This window comes from Equus przewalskii, chromosome 11 (assembly GCF_037783145.1).
Source record: "Equus przewalskii isolate Varuska chromosome 11, EquPr2, whole genome shotgun sequence".
Lineage (NCBI taxonomy): Eukaryota > Metazoa > Chordata > Mammalia > Perissodactyla > Equidae > Equus > Equus przewalskii.
The window spans coordinates 30,495,431-30,519,699 of NC_091841.1; the positions used below are offsets into that span (position 1 = coordinate 30,495,431).

The 24,269-nt window shown below is 62.2% G+C and overlaps 1 protein-coding gene across 16 annotated transcripts in view; it reads right to left on the reverse strand.

The window, feature by feature from the left end:
• The window catches only part of SHANK2 (SH3 and multiple ankyrin repeat domains 2), a 561,061-nt gene that overhangs the window by 13,109 nt on the left and 523,683 nt on the right, over nucleotides 1-24,269 (reverse strand). For 5 of the 16 annotated variants that reach the window (XM_070565743.1, XM_070565735.1, XM_070565744.1 and 2 more), the window contains 7 exons: nucleotides 18,436-18,571; nucleotides 17,080-17,160; nucleotides 15,172-15,192; nucleotides 7,934-8,064; nucleotides 5,976-6,087; nucleotides 5,051-5,071; nucleotides 1,131-3,543 (listed from right to left, as the gene is read on the reverse strand). In XM_070565743.1, coding sequence (XP_070421844.1) covers nucleotides 1,131-3,543; nucleotides 5,051-5,071; nucleotides 5,976-6,087; nucleotides 7,934-8,064; nucleotides 15,172-15,192; nucleotides 17,080-17,160; nucleotides 18,436-18,571 — 2,915 coding nt within the window. The remainder of the gene's footprint in view (nucleotides 1-1,130; nucleotides 3,544-5,050; nucleotides 5,072-5,975; nucleotides 6,088-7,933; nucleotides 8,065-15,171; nucleotides 15,193-17,079; nucleotides 17,161-18,435; nucleotides 18,572-24,269) is intronic. The other 11 variants (XM_070565746.1, XM_070565737.1, XM_070565751.1 and 8 more) reach the window with 6 other exon arrangements.

Here is a 24,269-nt window from a genome sequence, read left to right on the forward strand (position 1 = left end):
GCTTGCTTCTCTCTACCAAGGCTGGCCTGTCACTCTTCCTCTGAGGGGTAACGGGAGCCGTCCAAGTAATGTCTTTACGCCCGCACTGAAAGGTGGCTGGGACCCTGTGGCTCTCGGTGCGCCTCAAGACCCCGCCCTAATGTGGTGTTGCTGCTAATAGACTTGGATGTTGACGCAAACGCCTGCCCAGCAGGAGCCTGAAGAAAGACTGCATCAGTCAAAGTGATGACACCCAGGAGTAAACGTCGGTGGGAGAAGCTGGAGAACACCGCCCCTGGGGAACAGCAAGCTGGTGTGTGTCACGTGTCACGGGGAAGAGACCCGAGAACCTTGAGGAAACGGCGGGAGAGGGAGAGCTACGGGCGGGCGGGGGGGGGCCTGTGCTGTGCTGGAGCAGCGCGTGCCTCCTGAGCCTGCCGGCTGCGCCGAGACCCCCAGGCTCTACCCCCAGTCCCAATGGCAGGCGCTTAGATTCTGCAGGATGCTGGGAATGGCTGACCTGGGGAAAACCGGCTGGTTTTCTTCCATGAGGTCTGCCTGCCGGGGTAGGCTGGGCTGGCAGGGGGCTGCGTCTCACTCAGATTCACCAGGGAGGCCACAACCCGGCCCGCCCCACCCTCAGCCCACCGAGCGAAGGGAGGAGGGCAGAACCCACGCACACCTCATCACACCCCCACGCGCTGCCGACCCCTCACACGCCCAGTTGGCATGGCTACCCTCTTGCAACCAGCTTGGTGGAGCTCAATTTGGGTTTCTGTGGGGCTCTCGAATGGCCTTTCGGGTGGTCCTGGCAAAGATCGGGAGGACATGAACGGAGAGAGCAGAGCCCCTCTCTGGAAGCCCAGCTGGGGAGGGTTCGGGCGGCGGCAGTGTATAACACAGGTCTTTGAGGGGAGTGCCGGCTGCTGTCCTGCCAGGATGGATGGGATCTTTGCTCTGCGGCCCGGACGGCGTCCTGGAGAATGCGGAAGAGAAGCGCAATGATGCGGCCAGCACACAGGCTTTCGGCATCCCCTCTTCACGTCCGCTGTGGTTCTCCCGAAGGGCACCTCCCGGGCAGCACGGGCCGGACGAGACAGAGGACAGCCCAGCACGGAGCGGTCTGCGTCTAAGCCAACTGAGGGACTTACCTTGGAGCGAGGCTGGCAGGCTTGGTTCCCGTCGGCAAATCCAGTCCTTCCCCAGGCTTTGCCGACTTCTCTCGGTTCATTTGCTGCAAGATTGAGTTCAATTCACTAATCACATTCGCCTTTGGGCCTGAGAGAATCGGACTTTTGATCTCCGAGACATCACCCCACAACTTGGAGGTCCTTGGCTGGATAACCTTGATTGTCCCGGGCTGGACACCACCCGGCGGCGGTGGGGGGGCCGGCGGGGGGATAACAAAGCTATCCGCATCCTCTTCCACGAGCGCGTCTTGATAAAGTGCATTGCTTTTGTGAATTACGGGCTTCATTTTTGGCTTAGGAGGTACTGGGGGTTTGTCAACCATAAATGCTTGCCCATCTGCATAGACTGTGCAGGTGTCCACGTTCTCCCCGCCTTCGGAGGACAGGGTGGAGATGCTGGACACTGTGGAGATGGTGCTGGTCGTCTCGAGATGGTGGTCACTGCTGCTCCGGCTGTCCACCTCCTCGATCCCAGAGTCCGTGACAGTGTCAAAGCTTTCGGGGGGCGGCAGGAATGAGGCAGGCAGACAGTTTGAAAGACCGGCCGGCTTCTTGCTATCTGCAGAGTTGGTGGGTTGGCTGGAGTTCAACGAAGGGGGCTGGGAGGCGTCGTTTTTTTTCTGCTTGACCAAGTCTGTGAGAGCAGGGACAGAAGCGACGCGGTCGTCGGGGATATCAAAACTATTGGCAAATTCCAGGGGAGGAGGCAATGGCTCTGTAAAAATAAATTCCTCGTCCAGGTCCACGGATGCCAGAGGGGGAGGGGGGATGCGGAATGGCAAAATCACCGCCTCCTCCATGGAGCCCACCGCCACAATGGTCCTGCCGGGCGCGGCAGCGTTGGCGGGCTCGGGGCCGGCGGAGATCTGTAAAGCACCTTCGGTTTCAGGAACGCCTTCTGGCACCTCGGTGGGCGAGCTGTCTGGCTTTGTTTCCATGTCGGCCTTCTCATCCTCTTCCTCCAGAAAGTCGTCCGACCGGGCAGCGTCCACGGTGTGGACCATTAGCAGGCCGGCCGACTTCTGCTGCGACGTGTCCACGATGTCGATCAGCATGTTCTTCTTGTCGTCGCCCTTCCGGTCCTTGCCCAGCTCCGTCTCATACTTGTTCTCCGTCTCCTGCCGTCTCAGGGGCCCCCGAGTGTTCTGCCTGGTTACCGTGGGGAAGCCCGCCTCCACGCTGGGCCGCATTTTGGTATCGATGTAGAGAGGTTTGTTGAGGTCGGCCTTGGGGGCCTCCCCCTTGGGGCCCTGCTGGGACTCCTTCATGGCTCGGTCCCTTGCAGAAAGCGCCAGGGCTAGCGGGGAGCTGGGGTCCAGCAGCCGCCCTGTGAGCGGGTGCACGTAGTTCTCGGGGCCAGCCGCGTTGCTGCTCTTGGGGGGCACCGTGGGGCTGCTCTCGGGCCCCTTGGCTTTGGACGTGGAATTCAGTGGCCTGCCGGCCTCACCCTGAGCTCCGGCCTCACCGACACCCACAAAATGGTTCTCGGGCTCCCTGGGCACTGCCCCTGACGTGGGCGGTGACAGCTGCTCGGCGCCATCCTCCTCGCCAAACCCACCCTCCTCGGGGAAGTTGGAGGGCAGCATCCGGGGGGCGGGCAGCCCCAGCCCCACGTCTTCGTCCCCCAGGTCCGTGGAGAGGAAGGCCGGGGAGTTCCTCCTGGCTTCCAGCCGCTTCTCCCGGTCTCGGACAGCCCCAGCGATGGCGGCAGCGAAGGGGCTGCTGACGGCCAGGCCGTCGTCAGGCCGCAGCTGGCCCGGCTGCTCCGAAGCCTGGGGGTCGATCTCCATGCTGCTGCCCTGGCTGCTCTTCCCGCTGCTGCTGGTGGAGGGCTCCTTGACGATGATGGTGGGGATTGGGATGGAGCACGTCTTCTCAGGGCTGTCCTCCACGTTGGACTGCTTCACCAGCATGCCCTTCCGCCTGGCGGGCTTGGCGGGCACGTAGACGGCTTTGCTGGCGATTTTGCCCACCTCCGAGTATGGGTTTTCGGGCATCTGGCCCCTCTTGTTGCGGAAGTTGGCCTGGGCGGCGGCGTTGCGGCTGTAGAGGTCCTCGGAGTCCAGGGAGTAGCGGTCCAGCTCTCTCCTGTAGTACAGCCCCTTGTCTCTCATCATGGTGGCCACCGTGTCAGAGCGCGCCGCCGGCAACACCTTGGCAGCGGAGTTCTGATTGAACGCAGGCTTAATCGTCCCATAGACTCTTGGAGTTGGGGACTTGGGACAGTTGTAGGCAGTGGGGGAAGGTGGTGGTGGAGACGGGGGTATGGACTGCGGTGGGGGGGGGATGTCCTCCGAGGTGTCCGGCATGGACAGGCTTCTGGTGAACTTCAGCATGGGAGGGGCCAGGAACTGTCGCTCTTCCTCTGTTATTCCTACAAGTAGAAGGAAGGGTTAGTTTTAAATCACGACAGTGACACACAGCCCACTAAGCTCCTAGGATTGTGTGACATACTACGTCTCTGCAAACTCACAAAGAATCACGATGCACACTTGCTCACAGAACACAGCACAAGCCACGAGGCCAAGGGGTTACGCAGCCCATTCTGAGCCAAAAAAAAAAGAAAGAAAAGAAGACAAAGGCACTGGGGATGCACTGAGTGCGTGCTGCTGAGATGCTGTGCTTGTGGCCGAGTGGCGGGCATGAGGGACGTGTGAGGCCAGGGTGGTAAGGGCCTGGACGACGAGCTGCGTGTTGCTCTACCGGCCAAGCACTGGGCACCTGACCTCAGGGCTGCTTGTGTGCATGTGTGCATGCACACACGTGCACATGTGCGTGTGCTGGGGCAGGGCTGGACTGGACCGGGGGGCATCCATCCTTCCTGGCTTGGCAGGGGCCCGCAGGCGGTGTTTTTAGGGTCTGGGGGCTGAAGCTGTGATGCTGCCCATCTGAAACGAGGGGGAAGGGTACAGGAGTTGAGGGAGTTGCTGTGTTGGCTGATGTGACACGGATGCTGCCACTGTTCAGAGGCAGGAGAGCGCCATCGTCCTGCCCGGGTGTGCAGGGAGGCTGGCCACCCTTCAGCAGAGCCATCGGTGGGCTCATGGCCCTGCACGTGCTGTGAACCCTGGTCTTGCCCATGTGACAGGAGCCCGTTTTGTTGCCTGACTTCTCTGGGCTACCCGAGGGCTCAATCCTGGAGCTCCCTGGGCCCTCAGGAGGGTGGCTGTGTGGACGCCAGTCCAAGCCCGGAGCAGGCTCCTGAGCAAGCGCTCAGCCGCTGGCCTCAGCGAGCCCTTTCTGGATCCTCCGGGGAGCTCTAGAGCGGGTCCAATTTACCACAACCCTGAGTAACCAGGAGCAAAGATCGGCCTGCTTGGCACACAGTCAGGTCGTGTTCCAGGCCTCAGTCTAGTGAAACACGTGGATGTTGGATGTGAGGGAACGTGCTGAGGGGACGGCCGTGGGGACGCGGGCCTGTCAGCCCCGCGGGCCTGCGCTCTCTGTGTGTCGACTGGGGAGGCTTTCAGACTCTCTTCCTGACAGCCCGAGATATGCAGACGTCAACAGAATGCACTCCAGGAGACGGGAAGCAAGACAGACAGACAGCGACAGACGGGAAGTACGAGGTCTCACGTCGGGGGCATGCAGAGGGACAGCAGGAAGTCCTTCAAATCAAGAAACTCCCAGGACAGACTACAGTCATGGACTCCAGCGGACACTCCCGCTCCATAAGGGTATTCCAAATTGGACGTACTCCTGTGGGAGGGCACTGCGGCGACGCCGAGGATGGCTGCTGCCAGGCCTCCTGCGCTGGCCGTTTGCTACCTGTCGGCTGCCTGACAATTACGTTCCCAAGGAGTAGTAATTTAAGAATACACCTTACAGAGTCAACTGGGTGACATTCATACTACAGATTCCAGACCGTAAGGTTCACTGACCTGATAGAAAGATTCTGCTGTCTGACAGGAGGAAATCAATTGTTATTAACCGGTTACAGAGCAAGTGACACACACGGCGTAGGCGCTACTCTGTGGGCCGAGCTCCTGGGACGGGTGAGTGTCAGGGACAGCACGTGCCCCTCCACCATCACTTGTCATGGAGCCACTGCCTACTGTAATCCACCTCAAACTAGGGACAGACCAGCCACGCCTCCAGACAGCATCGCCAGGAGGTGTTTCCAGAACACAGGGAGCAGTGTCCCCAAGGGCGGGACCGGGGCTGCCCATTGTGGCCACCACACACACTCTTCTCTTTAAATGGCAAGGGTCCACTGGTGTCCAGCAGTGGCCTTAGCTTCTCTGAGACCTCACACGGTAGTCTCACGAAGGGACTGTCTGAAGGGTCACGTTTACCTCGCCTGGAGCAGAGCCAGTGGGGATCATGTGACATTAGCAAGAAAGGTAAGCAGTTTTCTACAACACACAGTACATGATTTTATTAGAATTCAAGCACCTGACCCAGCCACCCTTAGAAGTATGTCCATTGAGCTCGTCCTACACAACATGGCACGGGCCAGTCTACACAGGGACCGTGGGGACCGCAGGGAACACAGGGCCCACTCCCCGGCCACCTCTGACCTGTGCGGGCCCAGCCCCCGCCTCCCTCCTGACGTGGCCCCCTCACCCTGCTGGTGTTATCACACACAATGTGGCTTGCAAGGTTGCAGAAGCCACCCTGGATCGGGGGTCCAGTGGGGAGAAAAGTTGGAAAGGGCTCCCCAGCAGCTTGGCCGGGTGCCTGCCCTCTGATGGGCGGGCCTGGGGGGGTCGCTGGGCGGGCCCTGGTGGCAGCGCTGCTGCGGGAGTCTGGGGCTGCTCTGAGAGCCAAGGGGCAACCTCTTCGGGTGCGGGCCACACTTCTTACCTATTGATTTCTGCCTTCGCATCGTACCTCGAGGGAGGCCCAGAAATGGGCCTTTCGGGCTCCCAGGAACAGTGGGTGTCATCACGGCGATCCCCTGGCGTTCGTACACAGACTGCAAACCAGAGAGCCCGGGGTGAGCCATGCCGGGATCAGCCCCACCTATGGCGCCCAGGCCCAGAAGGTGACACAGAAGTCCCGGGCAGCGGGCACCCATCACGTGGCTTCCGGGCTGCTTCCAGGAGCACTTAAGTGTCCAGCTGAGGCTGACAGGACACACCAGCGTCGAGGACTCAGAAGGGCTCTGTCTGTACCTTCCCCACTAGCTCCCGCCCTCTGCCAGCGTGCCCGGTTCATGGAGCCATGGTCTGCCTGACATCATTCACCGAGTGGCTGACAGACAAGTCTCTGGGAGAGTGGCCAGGACAGATGTCCTGTAGGAGAGAGAACACCCTGGTGGGTAGTGGGGTCTGACCGTGGCCATGTCCTCAAGCAGGAGCCTCCATTTCCCTCCTCCACAAAATGGGCTAACAGCACCAGCCACAGCGTGGTGCATGGAGAGCTGGTCCCGGCTGTGAGCGAGCGAGCTGCAGGACGGTCCTGGAGCTCCGAGGCCCAGTCCAGCTCCCGTCTTCCCTCCCCGGCCTGGCTCAGGAGGAGCCTAGAGCCGGCCTCCTTCGCTTTGGAAACAGATGCCCTGCGCAGCCTCCGCCGAACCTGCTGCTTCCTTGACTGTAAAACTGAGGTTGCTGGCTGCCCCCATGTCTCTGCGCTGGAGGGCAACTCAGGAAAAATATCGGATGCAGAACCCGATGGAAACACCTGTGCAAGTTCCTACATATTTGGTGCTCATGTCCCCAGCCTGGTGAGACGCAGACCTAGGCTCTGGGGCTTGGGGGCTCTGCTGGCTCTCTCCCCTGGAGCCTGAGGCTGGGCTTGGAGAGTGTCTGGGACATGGTGGGGCTTGGGGTGCAGCCAGGGGCAAGGACTGGGGAGGCAGGGCCCGGAGGGAAGGGCTGACCTGGCAGGATGGCCGCCCACCGAGAGCTCGAGCTCGTGCAGCCGCCGCTCTCCCCTCGGAGTTCCAGAGATGGTGGGGGAGGGGCAGGCGGAGCATTTTAATTGTAATTGTTCACAGTTGTGTTTGTTTTAATGTGTACTGCACAAAATGATCATATCAAATTGGTGATCCTTACGGGTATTACTGTTTAAGGAAAGGCTAGGTTAAACAGAGTGAGTCAGTTCAAAGTGGATTCAGAGAAAATACTGTGTAAGTATTCAGAGCAGGTAGTACTGGGATCCAGCACCAGGCACGAAGATGGGGCGCCGAGGGCTGAGTCAGGACAACAGTGAGAAGCAGCCTGCCCAGGACGAGCCGGCCCCGGGGAAGCCCAGCGCCTCTGCCCCAGCCCCTGGGCCACCAGGCAGGGTCCCGAGAGGGCGGCTCTGAGCTGGGCACTGGGCGCGGTGACCCGAGTCCTCGAAGCCCAGCCCTGTGCGACCCCAGCTCCCGGCCCCTGAGATCTTGGGAGGCATGCCCTCGTCCCCTGGGTCCTGCTGTGCGTGGAGCCGCCACTAGGGGAGGCCCCTACGCCCGGGTCTGAAACCGGGCCTCTTCCAGCCCCGGGGGCTTCTGTACTCTGGGGAGACTAGGAGCGGAGGCCCTTCTGTCTGAAGGGGCTCTCAGGCCTTGCAGCCCTAGAGGGGTGTGTGTGCGCATGTATGTGTGGTGACTGAGCGCAGGTCATGTGGTGAGTGGTGGCCAGGCTCTGGTCTGTCCCCACTGGGCCACAGTGCCTGTCCCGTGGCCACTCAGCCTGGGGCTCCGTGTCTGGACAGCGTGGGGAGCGTAAGCCACCACTGCAAGGACGGCCGTTGCCACTCAGGCTGGGCCCTGCCACCACAGGGGCGATGCTGCGAGGCCCGCCCACTTCCCTGGTCCCCGGGGCACGGCCACTCACGTTCATGTCAGAGACGGACGGGAAGCACCGGCTGGAGGGCCGCTGCTTGATGGTGGCCACCCTGGACTCCACGGCCACGTTCTCGACGGTTCGGGATGGCTTGGAGGCGGGGACTATCTCATCTGGTTTGTCTGCAACGTGAACACGACGATGGGAACAGCATCAGTGACCGCAGTCCCAGAAACACAGTCAGGGGCACGGGTCTCAGCCAAGGCTGAAGCGCCTTCGCATTTTAACAAGGCGTTACCCGCTCCGCCTCCGAAATGGGGCAAGCTGGTGTCTCTCACGGCCTGCGGAGCCACGCGCTGCCCGCTGCCACACACATCCACACCGACACCGTCCCTTCCACAGACCCCATGCCCCAGGAGGGCGCATGGGCGGGACGGGGAGAAGGGCCCCAGAGACACGGCCTCAGCCCTGGGAGCCCCGTCTCCCTGGATGCCAGCTCTTCCATGGAGCCCTGTGGGGTTCCCTGATGGGTGACCTGCGCCCACTGTCGGAGCGCTTTCCTGGTCACGAGTCAGAGGTGTGGCTCCTCTGCAGCCAAATGTGGTGGCGGGGCCTGAGGACCCAGTGCCCGAGCCTGGAGGCCACTGGGCAGGGTGGGCGTGAGGGAGCCTGTCCTGCACAGGGTGGTCCCGGGCTTCCCCGACTAGCAGAACATTCTCATTTCTTTGTGAAAAAGGAAGCCAAGGTTAGTTATTAGTGATCCTTAGATATTTTTTTTAAAAATCAAAAAGTTGAGATTTAAGACATTAGAAGACTTTTGGGAACGTGGAAACTGAAGCACGTCCTGGACCTACCCCAAGGCGCTGGCCTTACTAGTGGGACGTGGGGTTCAGGCCCCGGCTGTTCGGGACCCCGGTTTGCCGAGACCCGCAGAACCGGAGTCCTCGGGGCGCTGTGCCCGTGGCCCCGCCCACCGCAGTGGCCCCTCCAGCGAGGTGCCACCTGGCCAGTGTGAAGCCAGAGTGAGGGGGCGCCGGGCGCAAAGTCCCACTTTGGACTCTGTGAGGCACAGCACTCCCCTTGCCCACCCCTGGCCATCCAGAACATTCTGTCCATGAGCCTGAGGTCTTTTCCTGGGTGACCCCAACCTGTTTGGGGTCTCATGACTCCTGTGAAGCTCGTGCCATTGAAAAGGCCCAGGCCTCTGGGGTCTCGCCCAGACCCTGAGCTGCGAGGGGGGCCCCGGGGAAGGAAGGCGCACCCCACGTTGTCTCTCAAGACACGGTGGCTCCCAGAGAGGAGCCGCCTCAGAGTCACCACACCCCTGGGGTTGCCCAAAAGGGGCCGGCTGGGGGGCTTCAGGGGGGTGTGCCAGGGCGGGGTCACCCACTGAACCTCAGCGCTGACAGGTGTGGACTCCGCCATCCTCCACGGAGACACTTCCCTGGTTAGCCCTGGCTCTAGAGCCCTGCCCTAGATGGGGGTCAGCCAACCACGGCCCTCGGGCCAGGTCCCGCCTGTGCCTCGCCTCTTCTTGTTTGGCCCTTGACCCAAGGACGGTCTTACAGTTTGAAGGGGTTGTGAATGGAAGGAGAAGAAAGTGCAACAGAGAACATAGGGCCCGCAGAGCCGCAAACACCCTATCCGGCCCTGCATGGGAAACACATGCGCCCCAGGTCTGGACACCCTCCTAGTCCACCTGCTGGCAGTCGCCGGAGGGCCCTCCCTGCCGCCTCCTCTCCTGGCTCACTGCCTCCCCCTCGGGGGCACTTCCTTCCACCCAGGGATGATGGGGATGTTGGGAAGCAATGGATCCTCAGGGAATTGGTCAGAAATACCCATTTCTCTGGTGTCACTTAGCAGCGGGGACACCCGCAGCTACAGTCACTGTGTCCCCGGCCCCCGCTTTCCTCCTCGCTGCCCGCTGAGGTGCTGTGCAGTTCTGCTCTCTCCTCACCTCCTTCCCTTTGCCCCAGTGCTGTCCTGTACACGCGCCCTGACCCCAGCCATCTGCCTCCTCCGAGAAGCCTTCCCCCTCAGATTTGGGCCGGGAACCCCGCCCTGGTTGGGATTTCACTGCCTTCTGCGCAGGTCTCCCCGGCCCCAGCAACCCGGCCTCGCTCCCCTGGACTGCTGCACGGCTCAGGGCCTCTCATGGCAGCGGTGCAGGGAGCGTGTCGCTGACTTCCTCAGCAGGCCGATAGTATACCCGCACGTCCACCTGGCCTGTCCCTGGAAGCTGGGCCCTCGGCGTGGCTGTGGGTTTTGCTTCAGCCAAGGTGCTGGCTGTCTCTCCCATGAGGGCAGGGAGTCAGGCTCTCTCCGGTGCTGGGAGCTTCGTCTGCAGGCTCGGGCCGTCTGCTCAGCCCAACCTGCGCTTCAGCACGTGCAGCTCAGCTAGGCGCGCTCCCCGGGGGCCTCCGGGAATGTGGACCCGGGGCGGAGGATGCACTGACTTAGCGGAAGAGTGACTGGAGCCCAGCAAGATGTCCCTGGGAAGCATTGTAGATGGAGAGCTCGGCTGGGTAGCCGGCCACATCTGGGCACACCTGGGGGTGAGGGATGGGGGCAGCTCTCCCATGATGGAGGTGGCTCTCCCATGATGGAGAGCTAAACCAGCCGGGGCTTCGAGAGGTTTCCAGCTGTCCCCTAACCTGATGGGGCTGGTTTACCCCCACCCCAGCACACAGAGGGTCTTCTGGCCGGCATCCCCGAATAGCACCGGGAATCTTCACACACCTGGAATGAGCAGGCGGCAGACTTGATCTTGGGGCCCCAGGGCATGTGGCAGGCACCCCAAAAACACGCCTCGAATGATGAGTGTGCCCTGCTGAGGCAAAGGCAGCCTGGGTAGCAACAATGGGCCCGGTCCCGGTGGAAGTCCCAGGTGCCTTCATCCCAACAAGAAGCCGGCCGCAGGGGAAGTCCCATCGTGCAGAGAGAACAGCTGAGGGTCTGAGATGCCTACGGTCCTGCAGGTGGAAATCTGGGCCCAGGTGGCAGCTTGGGCTCAAGTTGAGGTCACCCAGCCCCTGTACCCACCCTTGAGGCAGGAGTGCCAGGCCCTGGGGGGCAGTGGAAACTCAGGTTACCATCAGAAACGTTTGCCTCGTCCCGCCGACGGGAAAGCAAGGGCTGCTGTCTGAAGTCAGGGCTCCATCTGTACCCCCGCCAGGCCGCACAGTGAGGGCGGGTGGGGGTCACTGACGCTGCGTCCCCTGGAGTCATGGCCACCTCCCACATGGACACCCTGCTCTTTGTTCCAGCCTTTGCCTCCCGCTTCCGTCCCACTCAAATGTCCTTATGAACCAGAGCACAGTAGGGCAGCTGGGTTTGGGGCGGGTAACGCGGGGGCTGTCCTTCCTTCCCAGTGACGGCTGCTTAGCATGGTCTCTGCGATGCTCTCATCTCAGGGAGCCTGCGCCTGACCGCTCGCCTCGTCTTTGAGGGTTTGGTGACTGGAACAGGAAGGCTTTGAAGAAAAGCTGAGAGACTGTGGGTTCCTGCTTGTCCCTCCGGGCTCATCAGGATGATTACGCTTCGTCCATAAAAGCTTGGGACTGGGGCCTCCGGGGGAAGGGGGTTAGTGACTCCAGCACCTGCGACTTCAGATGGAGTCCTCGGTGACTGAAAACAATCTCACAGACAGATTTGAAAGCGGTCAAGTCTTAAAAAACTATCTAGTAATGAGCTGATGAAAATGCTCCAGAAGCGACCCTGTACTTTAATTTTCAAAGCAAACGTCCGGTCTGTTTAGTAGCCAGAGGTGATGCGCACCGTCTGTACACTGCTGACTTCCTGGCGTGGGGAAGAGCATGCTCGGGGAGAGGCGAGGTGGCGGACTCGTCAAGCACCGTCAGGTCACACGCAGCCATGGTTCTCTTAGGAACCAGGGGAGGGGTGACAGGAAGGCTGGTGTCCGGCTCATCACCAGAGCCCGCAGCCCATGAGCTCACCCTTGACCACAGAGACTTCAACACAGTCACCCAGGGCGTCCCGCGCCTTCCTGCTGGAGAAGCCCGCTGGCTTTGCAGGAGGAAGGCACCCAATTGTGGCAACGACTCCAGCAGCCAGGATGACGCGGGCACACGTGGCTGAGACGGGAGCCTGTGGCTGCACCTGTCTCCCTCCAGGTGGAAATCGGGTGCCCATTGCAGAGACCCAGGCTCTCAGGCTCTGTGCCCCCCTTTGCCTGTGGCCACATGCAAGGCTGCACTGACCCTGAGCCCGGGAGCTAGGCCCCCATCTGCTCCTCGGAACCCTGGGGAGAGCATCCCAGATGCTCCAGAAATGTCCGGCGAGGCCACGATGGAGATGCTCAAATTCTCCAGCTTCATGAAGTGCTTCCTAACATCTGAGATATCCGCGAACCCTGTCAGTCCTCAGTCGCTCTCCTCTCCCTCGTGCCCTTGAACTAGTTGTTCTGCCAACCTCTCTGGAGGGGCAGGGCCACTCGTGCCATCCCTCGGGGTGAGAGGGCACGTGCAGGATTTCCTCCGCAACACAGCTTCCAAGAGGAAGACAGAAACGCCAGCAGCACCAGGTGTTAGAGACGAGCCTCGCATGTTGGCAGCTGCCGCTGTCGCCAGCTGGCCCAGCTCGTTGAACCCTCCCAGGAGTCAGGGAAGGGGTGGGGAGCCGCTGTGCCAGCCCAGCAGACTGCTCCTGGCCTGCAGGCTCTGACGAGTCTCCAAGAGACTGGCCAAGGGTGCAGCCCGAGGTGCCAGGAAGCCCGGGTCAAGCCTGTCCCACCACCCCGGGCCTGGCAACTGCAGGGAACTGCCCGGGGCTACGTGGCCCTGGCGGGGGCGTGGGGAGGGGGATGGGGCCCTGATCACCCTCGAGCCCGTGAGTGCAGTGTCAGGGTGAGAGCAGGCCTTAGAGATGAGGAAACGAGGACTGGGGATCTCGGTAACTTGCTCGCAGCCACTCCAGCAGGAGGCGGCTCCTGGGGTGGAGCTGGGATGTGAGGCCCTTTTACTGTTGTACCCGTCTCCTAGAGCTCCTAGGACAAAGTAGCACAAACCGGATGGTTTAAAACAACAAAAATTGATTCTCCCCCAGTCTGGAGACCAGAAGACTAAACTCAAGGTGTCCCAGGCCCGCGCTCCCTCCGGAGGCTCCAGGGGAGGGTCCTTCCCGCCTCTTCCGGCTTCTGGGGCTCCAGGCGTCTGTGGGTTGTGGCTGCAGCCCTCCAGCCTCTGCCTCTGTCTTCACGTGGCCCTCTCCTCTGTGTCTGTGTCAAAATGTCCCTGCCCTTTCTCTTATGAGGACCAGTCATTGGGGCAGGGCCACCCTGCTACAGTATGACTCATCTTGATTCCATCTGCAAAGACCCTATTTCCAAGTAAGGTCCCATGCTCAGGTTCTAGGTGGGCGCGAATTCTGGGGGACACTATTCAACCAGTAGATCCATGAAGGCCGGCTTTTCTCCTGTTCCCTCGGCCTTTGTGGAGTGTGATGGACGCTTCTTAAGAGGGGAGGCCAGTGCTCCGGAAGAGACCGGCGGGGGCAGAATGACGGGAGTTTGAGTGCTCATTGCACACCTACTATGAGCTGGGTGGGCGCCGGGCACGACTCCATGGGATGCCCTCACCCTTTGTGGTGGGTCCCCGATTGCACTGTGAGGAACTGAGGCTCTGAGCTGGCAGGGCCGCGGGCCAGGGGAGGGGACACTGCAGCCCCGTGATGGGTGGACAAGCGCACTCCGCCGCCTGCCCCTCAAGAGCTGGGTGCGCCACGGCTGCGGGGCCCTTCGGGCCTTGCCCCCGACCCATCTCCTGTTCTAGCTGGGCTCAGGGAACACGGGGAGGGAGCATTTGATCTCGAATTTGCATCCAGTTTTCTCTGCTGTTCAAAGGAAGGCGGGTCTCCACTCTCCAGACTCTTGCCTGTCCTCGTGTGGACTCTGCCTGGGCCCACGCAGGCCACGTGCCCACTTCTGTCCCCATCCTCCCTCAGGCTCCGGGGTATCTGGCTGCTGGAGCTGCCCCGGGGAGGAGAGTGGCGCGGATGGGGCTGGCAGGGAGGAGTGCAGGCCACAGGCGCCTCTGAGGCTCTCCTTGACAACAGACACTGGGCCAGCTCTGCATGGCTGCTGGGTTCCTCGGAGCTTCTGGTGGGGGATTGTGAGGACAGTCCGGTGGACAGAGGGGCTGCGCCTGACAGCAGGGGATGGGCCTTGGATTGAAGGGGAATTCAGAGAGAAATGTAATCCCAGGAAACTTTGTTTCCAGGGCACCCACCACGTGGTTGATGTGGTGACCCATCCTACATAGCCCCCTGGGAGTTCCCTGGGCCGCCCCTAGGGGCTGGGGTAGAGGCCCAGGACTGCTCCCAAGAAAGCCTGCTGGACTGGCCTGCATCTGCGGAGACAGTTGGGGGAGAAGGGGGTGTGTGCGACTTGGGGCTCCAGGACCCACACCCCTGTCCCGAGACACGGCCTTACTGGGTTCCAAGGCCCTTCTCCCCTCCCCAGATTCCAGTGTTGTGGCCACTACACTGTGCCTCAGCACAGTGCCTGGGTCACGTGACAGGCTCCCCTCCGGCCCCTGGGATAAGTGGTTTTGACTTGACGGCGCTGCTTTCACTGTTGGGGTGCCTGTCTCCAGCAGCCAGGCGAGGAGCCCCCACATATAGTGCGGTGCAGGCGGAGCCTGAGTCCGTCTGGGGCCCTGCTGTCGGCCACCCCGGGCTTGTGTCTGTGCTGTTCCTCCCACCCTGTGCCAGCCCTGCAGAGGGGCAGGGAGGGGTGCAGCCTTATGGCTCCGCCCGGCCTCCACCTTGAGGACAGCTGTCCTGCAGGTACAGAGCAGGGCTCTCAGAGAGCGAGGGGCCTTCTGGGAGCTCAAGGGAGGCAGCCCCTGCCTGCGGCGAAGGCAGCCAGCGGCCAGGGACCCTTCCCTCTATCCATTTGCCAGGGGCTCACTGGCCTGCCCCCTGCCAGCAGCCTCGTGTGGCCTTGTCCACAGAGCTCAGAGGGTCCCCAGCAAGGCAGACTCGGCTGTGACAGCCCGAGTCCCGAGGGCTTCACAGTCATGATGACGTAGACACAAGTCGGGGTGGGGGGGGATGCAGAACATGTTGGGGGGGACCACAGACGGGAGAAGCGAAGCAGACGGAACAGACTGAAACGGGACGTGTCCTGGAGCCCAGGCCTCCTGGCGGGACCCCAAGCAGGGAGAAGACAATACAAAGTCACCGCACATTGTAGACACCACGCTGACGGCCACAGAGGGGTCCCCCACAGGGTGTGTGGGGGCTGGGGACAGACAGGGCTCGCCCCTTACCCTTCTTCTTCCGGACGGAGGCTTGCAAACAGAGAGGGGCGCGTGAGTCCGCGGTGGCAGTGCTCGCCCAGTGCCTGGGCTGCGATGCGCACTGGGGGTGGGGGGGGCCCACAGCCTGACCGCCCACAGCCCACAGGGGCCAGACCCTGGCGGGCGGGCATCCAGAGAGTGAGATGCACTGTCTGCGGCTTCCCCGGGAAGCTGGGCACGGTGACCCTCCCTGTCTGACCGCCCGTTGGTGAATGTGCTTCCTGGGAGGACCAGGCGCCTTCCTGGGGCCTTCCTTCTCACCTAGCTCCCCGCCCGGGCCAGGGTGGAAACTGAGTCCCACCTGAGCGAGTGGGAACAGAAGCAGCCTTTAGGAAGGGTGCCCGAGGCCTGGCACAGGAGAGAGGGCCTCGGGATGCCGAGGGCTCCGGGACCTGCACGGGGCCCCCCTGTCTGAGCTGGCCCACTCGAGCCCCTCTTTAAAGAGGAGCTGCTGGCTGGTCCTCTCAGGGGAGGCCCGCCCCAGGCACCTTCAAGGAGCCAGCGTGGCACGTGCTGTCTTGTTTTAGAGAAGGCCACGCAGTAATTCACAATGTCATCCCCATCAGGTGTTGGGCCAGGCGCAGGGGACAGTGTGGTTTTCCTGGTGAGTCTTGTTTGGATGGACAAGGTGTGGTCAAGCAGGGGGCCAGAAGACAAGGGACCTGTGGGGAACTACTGGTTCTGGGTGTGGGTGGGCCACACCATCGCAGGGGTGCTCTTTCCTAAAAGACCTAGGCCTCAGTGCAGACCCGCAGATTCCAGCCCAGAACGCAGTGACAGTGAGGGGTGATCGCCCGGAGGCGGCCTCGGCCGGTGAGCTGGTCAGCCTGCTCCACTGCGCCCGCCATGGACGGAGCGGACGAGACCCCGCCCAGAGGAGCCACAGGGAGGAAGGGGCCACTGTACTTTCCTGGGGAGAGGAGGGGTCGAAGGGTCTCCCACTGAAGGCTCAGATCAGCTCAAACACCAGTGAGGGTGCTTGGGTTTCTACCAGCCGGACCCGCTGGGCTGACGAGGGGGCCTGGCGCACGGGGCTTGCTTTGTGGCCCACGTACACCCGCCTGTGCAGAGAGCACAGAGGCTCCTCCGTCCCCACCCGCGGGCGCTCCTCGTGTTCTCAGCTGAGCAAGCCTGGCAGCCCCTTGCTACTTCTGTGGGGGCCAGCGCCACTCGCCTTCCAAAGGTGTCCCGGGCTCCATGGTGACTCCCCGATCGGACATTTAACCAGCCTCTGGGGGGCTCATGCTGCCAGCTCCAGAGTCATCCCTCTTTTCAACAGCTACCACGGGCCACTAGACCCAGGGCCATGTCACTGCTTATCCTTCCCCAGCTACATGATGGGGTGGGATGGCCAGAGCCCTCTCTGCTCCTCACGGACCTCTTGAGAAGGTCTCAGCGGCTCCCTAAGCCTGGGGTGCGGCCCGCCTGGCCCGCCAACTCCGCTGCTCTCTATGCCACACCCCAGGGCCGAGCTTTGTGGTCTGAGCCGAGCCTAGACGGCCAGCAAAGGCAGGTTCCAGGGGAGGGCGCCCTAGACGTCAGGGGGAGCGGTTTGGGGGACCCTGGGGGGCAGCTTACCTTTATCCACTAGTGAGAGGCCCAAAAATTCAAAACAAAACAATGTTAGATGAACCAAGAAGGGGACAGGGCCCCACTGTAGCCACACCCCTGAAGCCAGCAGGATTCTGAGGGAGATGCCACGGCGGGAGCCACCCGCCCGGGCGAGTCCTGACGCCATTCCCAGGCTTGGGGGCCAGGAGAGGGGCAAGCAAGCAGGCACAGGGCCATGCATGAGCTGGGGCTCCGCGGAGGCCGGCGCTGGGGCGGCCTGGGAGCGGCGACAGCGCAGGCGGGGCGGGCTGAACGGTTGACTCTTACCGAGCTCCTCCAGCTCCGAGGTCATGGACTTGGAGCGCAGGGTGAGGGCCGTGGTGGGCGCGCGCTTTGGCGGCGGGGGAGCTTGAGGGGCAGACAAAGAGGAGGGTGAGGACCTGGCCGCCAAGCTCCTCCTCCCCCACCTTCCAGAACAATCTGGGAGGCCACTGACCCTGAGCCTGTGGTTTTCTTCCGGGAAGGCAGACAGGCAGGGGTTGTCCCCCAGGGCAGGGAAGCCAGCAATTGTCACCCTGCCATGAGTCACAAGGCTGAAATTGTCTGCAGGCTCCTCGGGCTGAGATGGGTTGGGACCAGGCAGGGTGCTCAGGGGACCCGGGGCGGGCCCTCTCTGGAGAGCTTGCTGTCACCCTGCACCCAGCAGCACACCCGGCACTGGGGCCCTGCCCTCTCGGGTGAGTGGGAAACGCAGCAAAAGCCTGCAGAGGGGAGCGCTCTCTCTGCACCGCGCCTGCGCCTAACGGGGACGGAAGATTCCTGTGGCCTCTGTAGGCCTCTGCTGCCACCTGTCAGCATCCTCAGCAGGTGGGGATTCCCCTTTGTGCCCCCCTCCCCCAATCACGGCAGAGATGTGACTCTCATGTGTGATGTCCTCTCTCGGGATCTGCCCTCCCACTCATTCAGGGGCCCAGAGGAGCCCCCGTAGCAGTGCTTCCAGGGAGGGCCGCGGTGGTCTACTCCCTCCTCCCCTACAACCTCCACAGCTCACGGCCCCTCCTCCAGGCAGTCCTCCTGGCTGCACCACCTGCTCTCTCCCCAGCCCAGACTGAGGGCTCCTGGCGGGGTGGGTGGGAGGGGTAGGCACACTTGCTCTTGGGAAATGCTGGAGTGCCAGAAGGACTGATGTGCTGCTCCAGCCTCTCCCCTACCAAGGGGACCTGGGGGCATGTCTCGCCTCTGCAGGCCTCACTCAGCCCCTATGTCACCCAGCTGGGGCCTCCGTGGGGAAGGATGGTGGACCTGAGTCACTGTGGGGGGCCAGCAAGCTGCCCTCTGCAAACAGGCCAGCAGCGGGCTCCGTGGCCCTTCCTCATTCCATGGGCACAGGCTGCACCTGGGGGGACCCATCCCCAGTGACTGATGGACAGGTTGGCACGGAGCCCCCCAGGTCCTGGTCTGTTGAGCACAGCCCTTGCCTGAGGCTGCCACTGCCCCGCGGGCAAGCCCCAGGTCATCTCCTAGCCTCCTTTTCTGGCTTCTTTCCCTAGTCTTGGAGGGGGGGCCTGGACCCCCCAGTGGGAGGAGACGGGGGACACCCCTGAAAGTGTGCCAGCACAGGAGGCTGGAGAGAAGGGCCCCACCCCAGCCCCCACCCATCCCGTGGACAGCTGGGGCGGGCACCTTTCTTCCTGGCGGTGTCATCGGGGTCGAGGTTCCTGGTCACCGTGACCACCTTGAGGACGAGGTGATTCCCTCCCTGGCGGATCATGCTCACTACCTGCCGGTGGCCGACCTTCACGACGTTCTCATTGTTAACCTGCAGGAAGACAGCATGGCATCAGAGGGTGGGTCCCGGGGAGAGGCAGCAGGGGGCCAGCCCACGGCAGAGATGCGGCTGCCTCCCAGAGGGGCAAATGCAGGGACATCAGGAGACCGCCCTGGCTCGGAACCAAAGGTGCTTTTGGGGAAACAGGAGCAAAAGCCGGGTGGCTGGCTGTGCAGGCCACTTAACGTGGCCAGGGCGCCAGGGAGCGGGCTTCCTGCAGCCGGCGTCCTTCACCTGGCGCGTGGCACGTGGCAGAATTCCACTGAGTGAGCGAGTGAGCGCTCTGCAGCTGCCGGAGGACAGACCCGATTGAGGTTCTTACGCAGACCTGGGAGCAATTTTCCTGGCCGCCAGCCATGCACACAAAGCCCGACAGGAGATCCCCAGGGGCCAGGGTTGCAGCCCTACAGCTTTCCGTTTTCACAGTTCGGAAGAAGCAGGGCATTTAATTGCTTCACATATTTCGGGAATACACATCACACGACATGGCCCATTTCCTCCAGGCGGGCGCTCCCTCCCTCCTCTCCCGCCCCGGGGCCTGAAGAGGCATAAAAGCTTGGCTGACGAGGTGCTAGGAGCAATGGGTCCCCTGCCCAGCTCGGTGGGACAACTGCACGCCTGTGCTCCAGGGACGGGCTCCACCAGACGCTGGCTCCACTGTGGCCACCTCGGCGTTCACGGAGCTCTTGGTACCTGTCAGAGCCCGTTACGTGCCCTTTTACCTCCGTTCGTCCCCGCCGTGGCAAATACGTCTGGCACAGAAACTGACCCGAGGTGACATCCCGCAGGCAGAGGAGGAGCTGGGCCTCAAACCCCGGTGCACTCTGGGCCTCATCAAACTCAGCGCAGCTGCAGCCCTGCTCTGCCCACCATCCCACCACCACTGCTAGATCAGAGTGACGGACGCGGACGGGGCGTGCCAGAGTGCAAGAACTGGGGGGAAAGAGAGAGCTTCACCCCGTGCACCTCCTTTGATCACAGGCGTTTGGGCCCCACCCCTCCCACCTGCTAGAGTGAGCCCTGCGGGGGGGCCCTGGCACCTGCCATCCCCCAGCTCCCCGGGGGAGAGCCGTGCACCCAGGGGCAGCAGAGAAAATGAAGCCACAGGATGGCGAAATTCCTAACTGCTCCACGCACTGTCTTTGAAGGGGGAAAACCGCCCTAACAGTAAAGATCAGAGAAGCACCCGATCCACGGTGCCCCACCGCGGGGTCGCCCGTCCCCATCTTGCCATGCTTCCTTCTCCTGCTGCGAATTCTTTAAAAACCTCTCAAGTGCAGTGTAGCCACAGACAGAGGCGTTAACAAGGCGTGGTGAATTTTCACAACCTAACGCCCCGAGTAACCAGGCCCCAAGGAGAAGCATGAGGCGCCTGGCTCCCGGCACCGAGGACACGCACACAGGAGACTGCGTGCTCACCTGAGTGGCTCTTCCAGCCAGACGCTGGGCGCGGGGTGGGAGGACTCAGAGTGGGACACGCTCTGCAGCCTCGCCCCCGAGGTGGCCAGCACGTCCACTTGCCCCAGCATTGCTGTGTCTCGGGAGCCCCGTCAGTCCTGGACAGGCAAACTGGACAGTCAGCTGCCCTACACTGAGGGGCGTGGCCCCCTCCTGGCCAGGGACAGGACAGTCCTAAGGAGACCTTCAAGGAGAAATCCGCCTAATTCCGGGCCATGGTGGTGATCTTGCAAAGCGATTACTGGTGGCTCTCCTTTTCACTGATTTCCCGAGAGTATAATCAGGAGACCAGATGAGTTTAGGAAGCAGCGAAGCCGGATGGAGGGAAAGAGTGACAGAGAGTTCCGCCAGGACACGAGTCTGCTGGCCCTGAGCTGCCAAGGGCAGGAGAACACAGCCCCGCTCGCCCAGACCCCGGCTCTGCTGGTGGCTCCGAGAAAGACGGGGAACCCAATCTCTGAGCCCCGGCTGATGTCTCCCCTCTCCTCTCCCACAAGCCCACCAGAACAGCGACTGCTGCTGAGGAACTCACTCGTTCCTTCACTCCGTCAGTCAGTCATTCCACCAACACTTTTGCTCTGAGCGCCCACTAAGAGCCAGGAGACAGGGGTGATGCTGGTGGACCGTCCGTCCCCACCCTCAGGAGCCTCCGTTCTCGTGGGCGAGTCAGATGACACACAAGTCAGCGAACAAATGAACGTCAGCTGTGCTGAGCGTCACCTGAGGAAACAGGGCCCGGCGGGGGAGAGGGAGCGGGCGCCCCTGCGAGGGGATGAGGCGTGGGGAGCAGACAGAACGAGTCCTGAAAGCTTGGGAGCGTGCTCCAGGGCCCTGCTCACGGTGGGTCCCCAGTGCAGCGAGACAGGGCTCCAGCAAAGAAAGCCAATGTCCCCTGATTTAGTCCTGTCACCAGCGTTCTGACGCTCGAGAGAGGCTGAGATGCTGACAGATGGAGGACTCGGGCCAGACCTGGGCTTCGATGGCTGGTGGGCTTGGGGGGACCCAGCAACCAGGCCACTGGTTAAGGAGGTGGGGGGTGGGGAGGGACTTGGCCTCTGACCTCCATCCAGCCGTCCTGGTGCCTGTGGCCTGGGGCCCCACTTCCTAGAACCCTGAGCCCCTGAACCTTCTGTGTCTGTGTGTGCCTGGTAGCTGGACGTTGTCCTCCTGTGACACTGGCCAGGGCTGGCCTTGGCCACACTGGGGAGCGGAGGTTTGTCCCTGTGCCTGGGGAGGTGCGGGGGCCCAGAGTGTTTTGTCTGAAGTGTCAGAGACACGGTGACTTAGGGTTTGTGTTTTGGGAAAAGGTTCTCCAAAGGAATGAATTGCTAATGGTGGATTCTCAGGCCCCACAGCCGCTGGGTGAGGGCATCTGCGGGGCCATCAGTGCCCGGAATGGCCTGTGGAGACAGAGCAACAAGCCTGGGGCTGAGGACCTCAGTGACTCGACCATCCAGGCCCCTTGGCAGCCCTGCACCACAGCCCAGCTCGTATGCTGGCATCACCTGCTTGCTGGGTGACCTGGAGTGGCCTATATACCCTCTCTGGGCTCCAGCTGCCTGGTTGATGAAACGTGGGTGAGGTGGGGTTTGGAAGAAGTAACGTGCACCCAGGGCCCGGCGGCCCCCAGGACCACGGGGGCCGGTCCATGTGCAGGTAACACTGCCCTTCAGCCTGGATCCTCTGGATTTGAGGTGCCCTGACCCATCCTTTCTCAGAAGCCGCTGTCCCACCTGAGCTCCCGATGGCCGCACTAGCGGTGACAGGCACAGAAAGTGTAGTCTTGCTGCCAGCCCTGCGGGCGGGGTGCATCCCATGCCCTCCTGACAGACCTGCCTCTCCTGGCGTGTCACAGCAAGGGCCGGGGCTGCTGGAGAGCTCGGAGGAAGTAATCTCCGATTACTGGAGGGCCGCTTGGCCTTCTCCGAAAGCCTGATGACAGCTTAGGGGCTTAGGCGGCTCAGCGGGGCTGGGGCTGAGCTGGGAATCAGGATTGCTGGGATCAGACCCCCCTCGCATCCGCCAGACCTGTGTAGACAGACCCTGAGAGCACACCGGGGGACCCCAACCAGCTGACCCCAGGACAGGAAGCCCCCTGATGGAGAACTTGGCTGCACCAAAGAGCCCGTGCCTGGCCCTGACCTTGCGCACCGAGCAGAGCCCACCCGCCCAGGATACGGTGGGTGCCGGGGCCTGGTTCCCAGGAGCAATGGGGCCCGCATGGCCCACCTCCGCCCACTCCACCAAGCACAGAGGATCCATCCTGACCCGCCACCCACACAGACCTTCTGGGGCTGAATTCTAATTGCCCCTCCACTGCCCCATCTTCCCAACCACCTCCGGGGCTATCCCCAGGGCCCAATGGAGCCTGCCCCACCTGCCTGCCCTGGGTGCATCGTCCACTTCACATCCCGGACACAGCTGTTAGGGGCTGAGCTGTGGTCCCCCAATTCCTATGTTGCAGTCCTAACCCCAGGACCTCAGGCTGTAGCTAGATTTGCAAACAGGGTCTTTGCAGAGATACTCACGTTAAGATGAAGGCATTAAGGTGGGTCCTAGTCCTGTCTGATTAGTGTCCTTATAACAAGGGGAAAATTCGGACACGGGCACGCAGGGAGCAGGCCACGTGAACATGGAGGAAGACAGCGGGGCGATGCATCTCAAGGCAAGGAACCCCACCGACCACCGGCAAGCCACCAGCAGCTGAAGGAGGGGCCTGGACCAGACGCTCCTTCACCCCTCAGGAGGCACCAGCACTGCCGATGCCTCCGTCTGGACTTCCGGCCTCCAGGACCGGGAGACAATCCATTTCTCCCATGCCACCCATCAGTGGTGCTTTGTGACAATGCCCTCGAGCGTGGCCTCCCCACCAAGGGCTGGGCGGACAGCGGCCTCCGCTGCAGGCCTTCTCTGCCCATTGTCTTGGATGTGCCTGGGATGCTCCTCAGAGGCTTGCCGGCCCCCTGACCCTCCAGGGCCCTCGTGCGCTGCGGCCCCTGCGGTCTTTGGTCAGTCCTGGAACATCTACCACTCCTTTCTTGCGCAAACCAGGCATCTTAGCCCCTTATCTCCCTTTCTTTGTCTTTCAGCTCAAACCCAGCCTGCTTCCCTGGCCAGAGAGGTGGCCCCTACTGGAAGCTGGAACTCTTGACAAACGACGGTTGAGCGCACTTCCCAGGAGCTTGGCTACCCCTCCCTGGGGGACCTTGGGGACCAACCGCTATCCCCCAGCCTCTGCAGTTATGTGCACTGCCCCAGGCTGGAGGCTGGGGAGGAGCCCTTGGGGCCAGCAGTGACCCGGGAGTGAGTGGTTTTGGTTCAAGGGAAGCTGGGAGGCAGGGGCCAAAGGTGCAGACCCCGGGGCTGTGGTCCCCCCGGACCTGCAGAGCCAGCAAACACAGCCCTGGGCGGTGAAGGCCACGGTCCCCAGATGCTGCTGCTGCTGCTGCAGACCCAGGGCCATTGCTGGTCCTTGGGGCTTTCTAGGGGGAGTGTCGAGGGTGGGCCTTGGGGGGCAGGAGAGGTAACACCATTGGAAAATGACCGCAGGAGCCTGGGGAGGGGACAGGCCACAGAGACAGAAGCCCCCGGCCCAAGGCTGTGTGTGTACAGAACTCCCCGCCCCCCAGAGGTCCATCAGAAACTGCCCACTTTGAGTGACGCCTGCACTGGACACCAGATGTGGCTCCCTGAGAAGACAGTCTTTCCAGGCGCCCCCTGTTTCTGCCCCTGGACTCAGATCTTGGTGAAGCCTCCGGGCACTGATCCTGCCTCCTTCTCCTCTCTCCTCCTCCGTCCTGGGGCTGAGGGAACCCCTCTGCAGGAAGGGGGTGCCCTCCAGGACAGGTGCCAGGGGCAGGGTCCAAGTGCCCGTGTTCTTCCACCTGCAGGGGAGCATCTTTGCCTCCGGGACCTCCTGTCTGCTCAGTCCCAGAGGTTCCTCCCTGGGCTGGGTAAATGCAAGGATGGGGGCCGCACTCCTGGCGCCTCCGCTCCCCAGCGAAGACAATGTGACGCCTGTTCCCAGAAACAAGGACGGGCTTCCTAAGCCGGCTTGGCCACAATGGGCAGCAACCCCTGCCCACGGGCCCCTCACGCTCTTCTTTCCCCTTCCATCCCCCCTCAACCACGCCTGTCTTAAATTCTCACCCTGCTTTGCAGAGTAGATAAGCTTTGGATGGAGTCCTTCCCAAAAAGCAAGGAAGGTACAAGGTCAGAGCTGTGGGCTCTG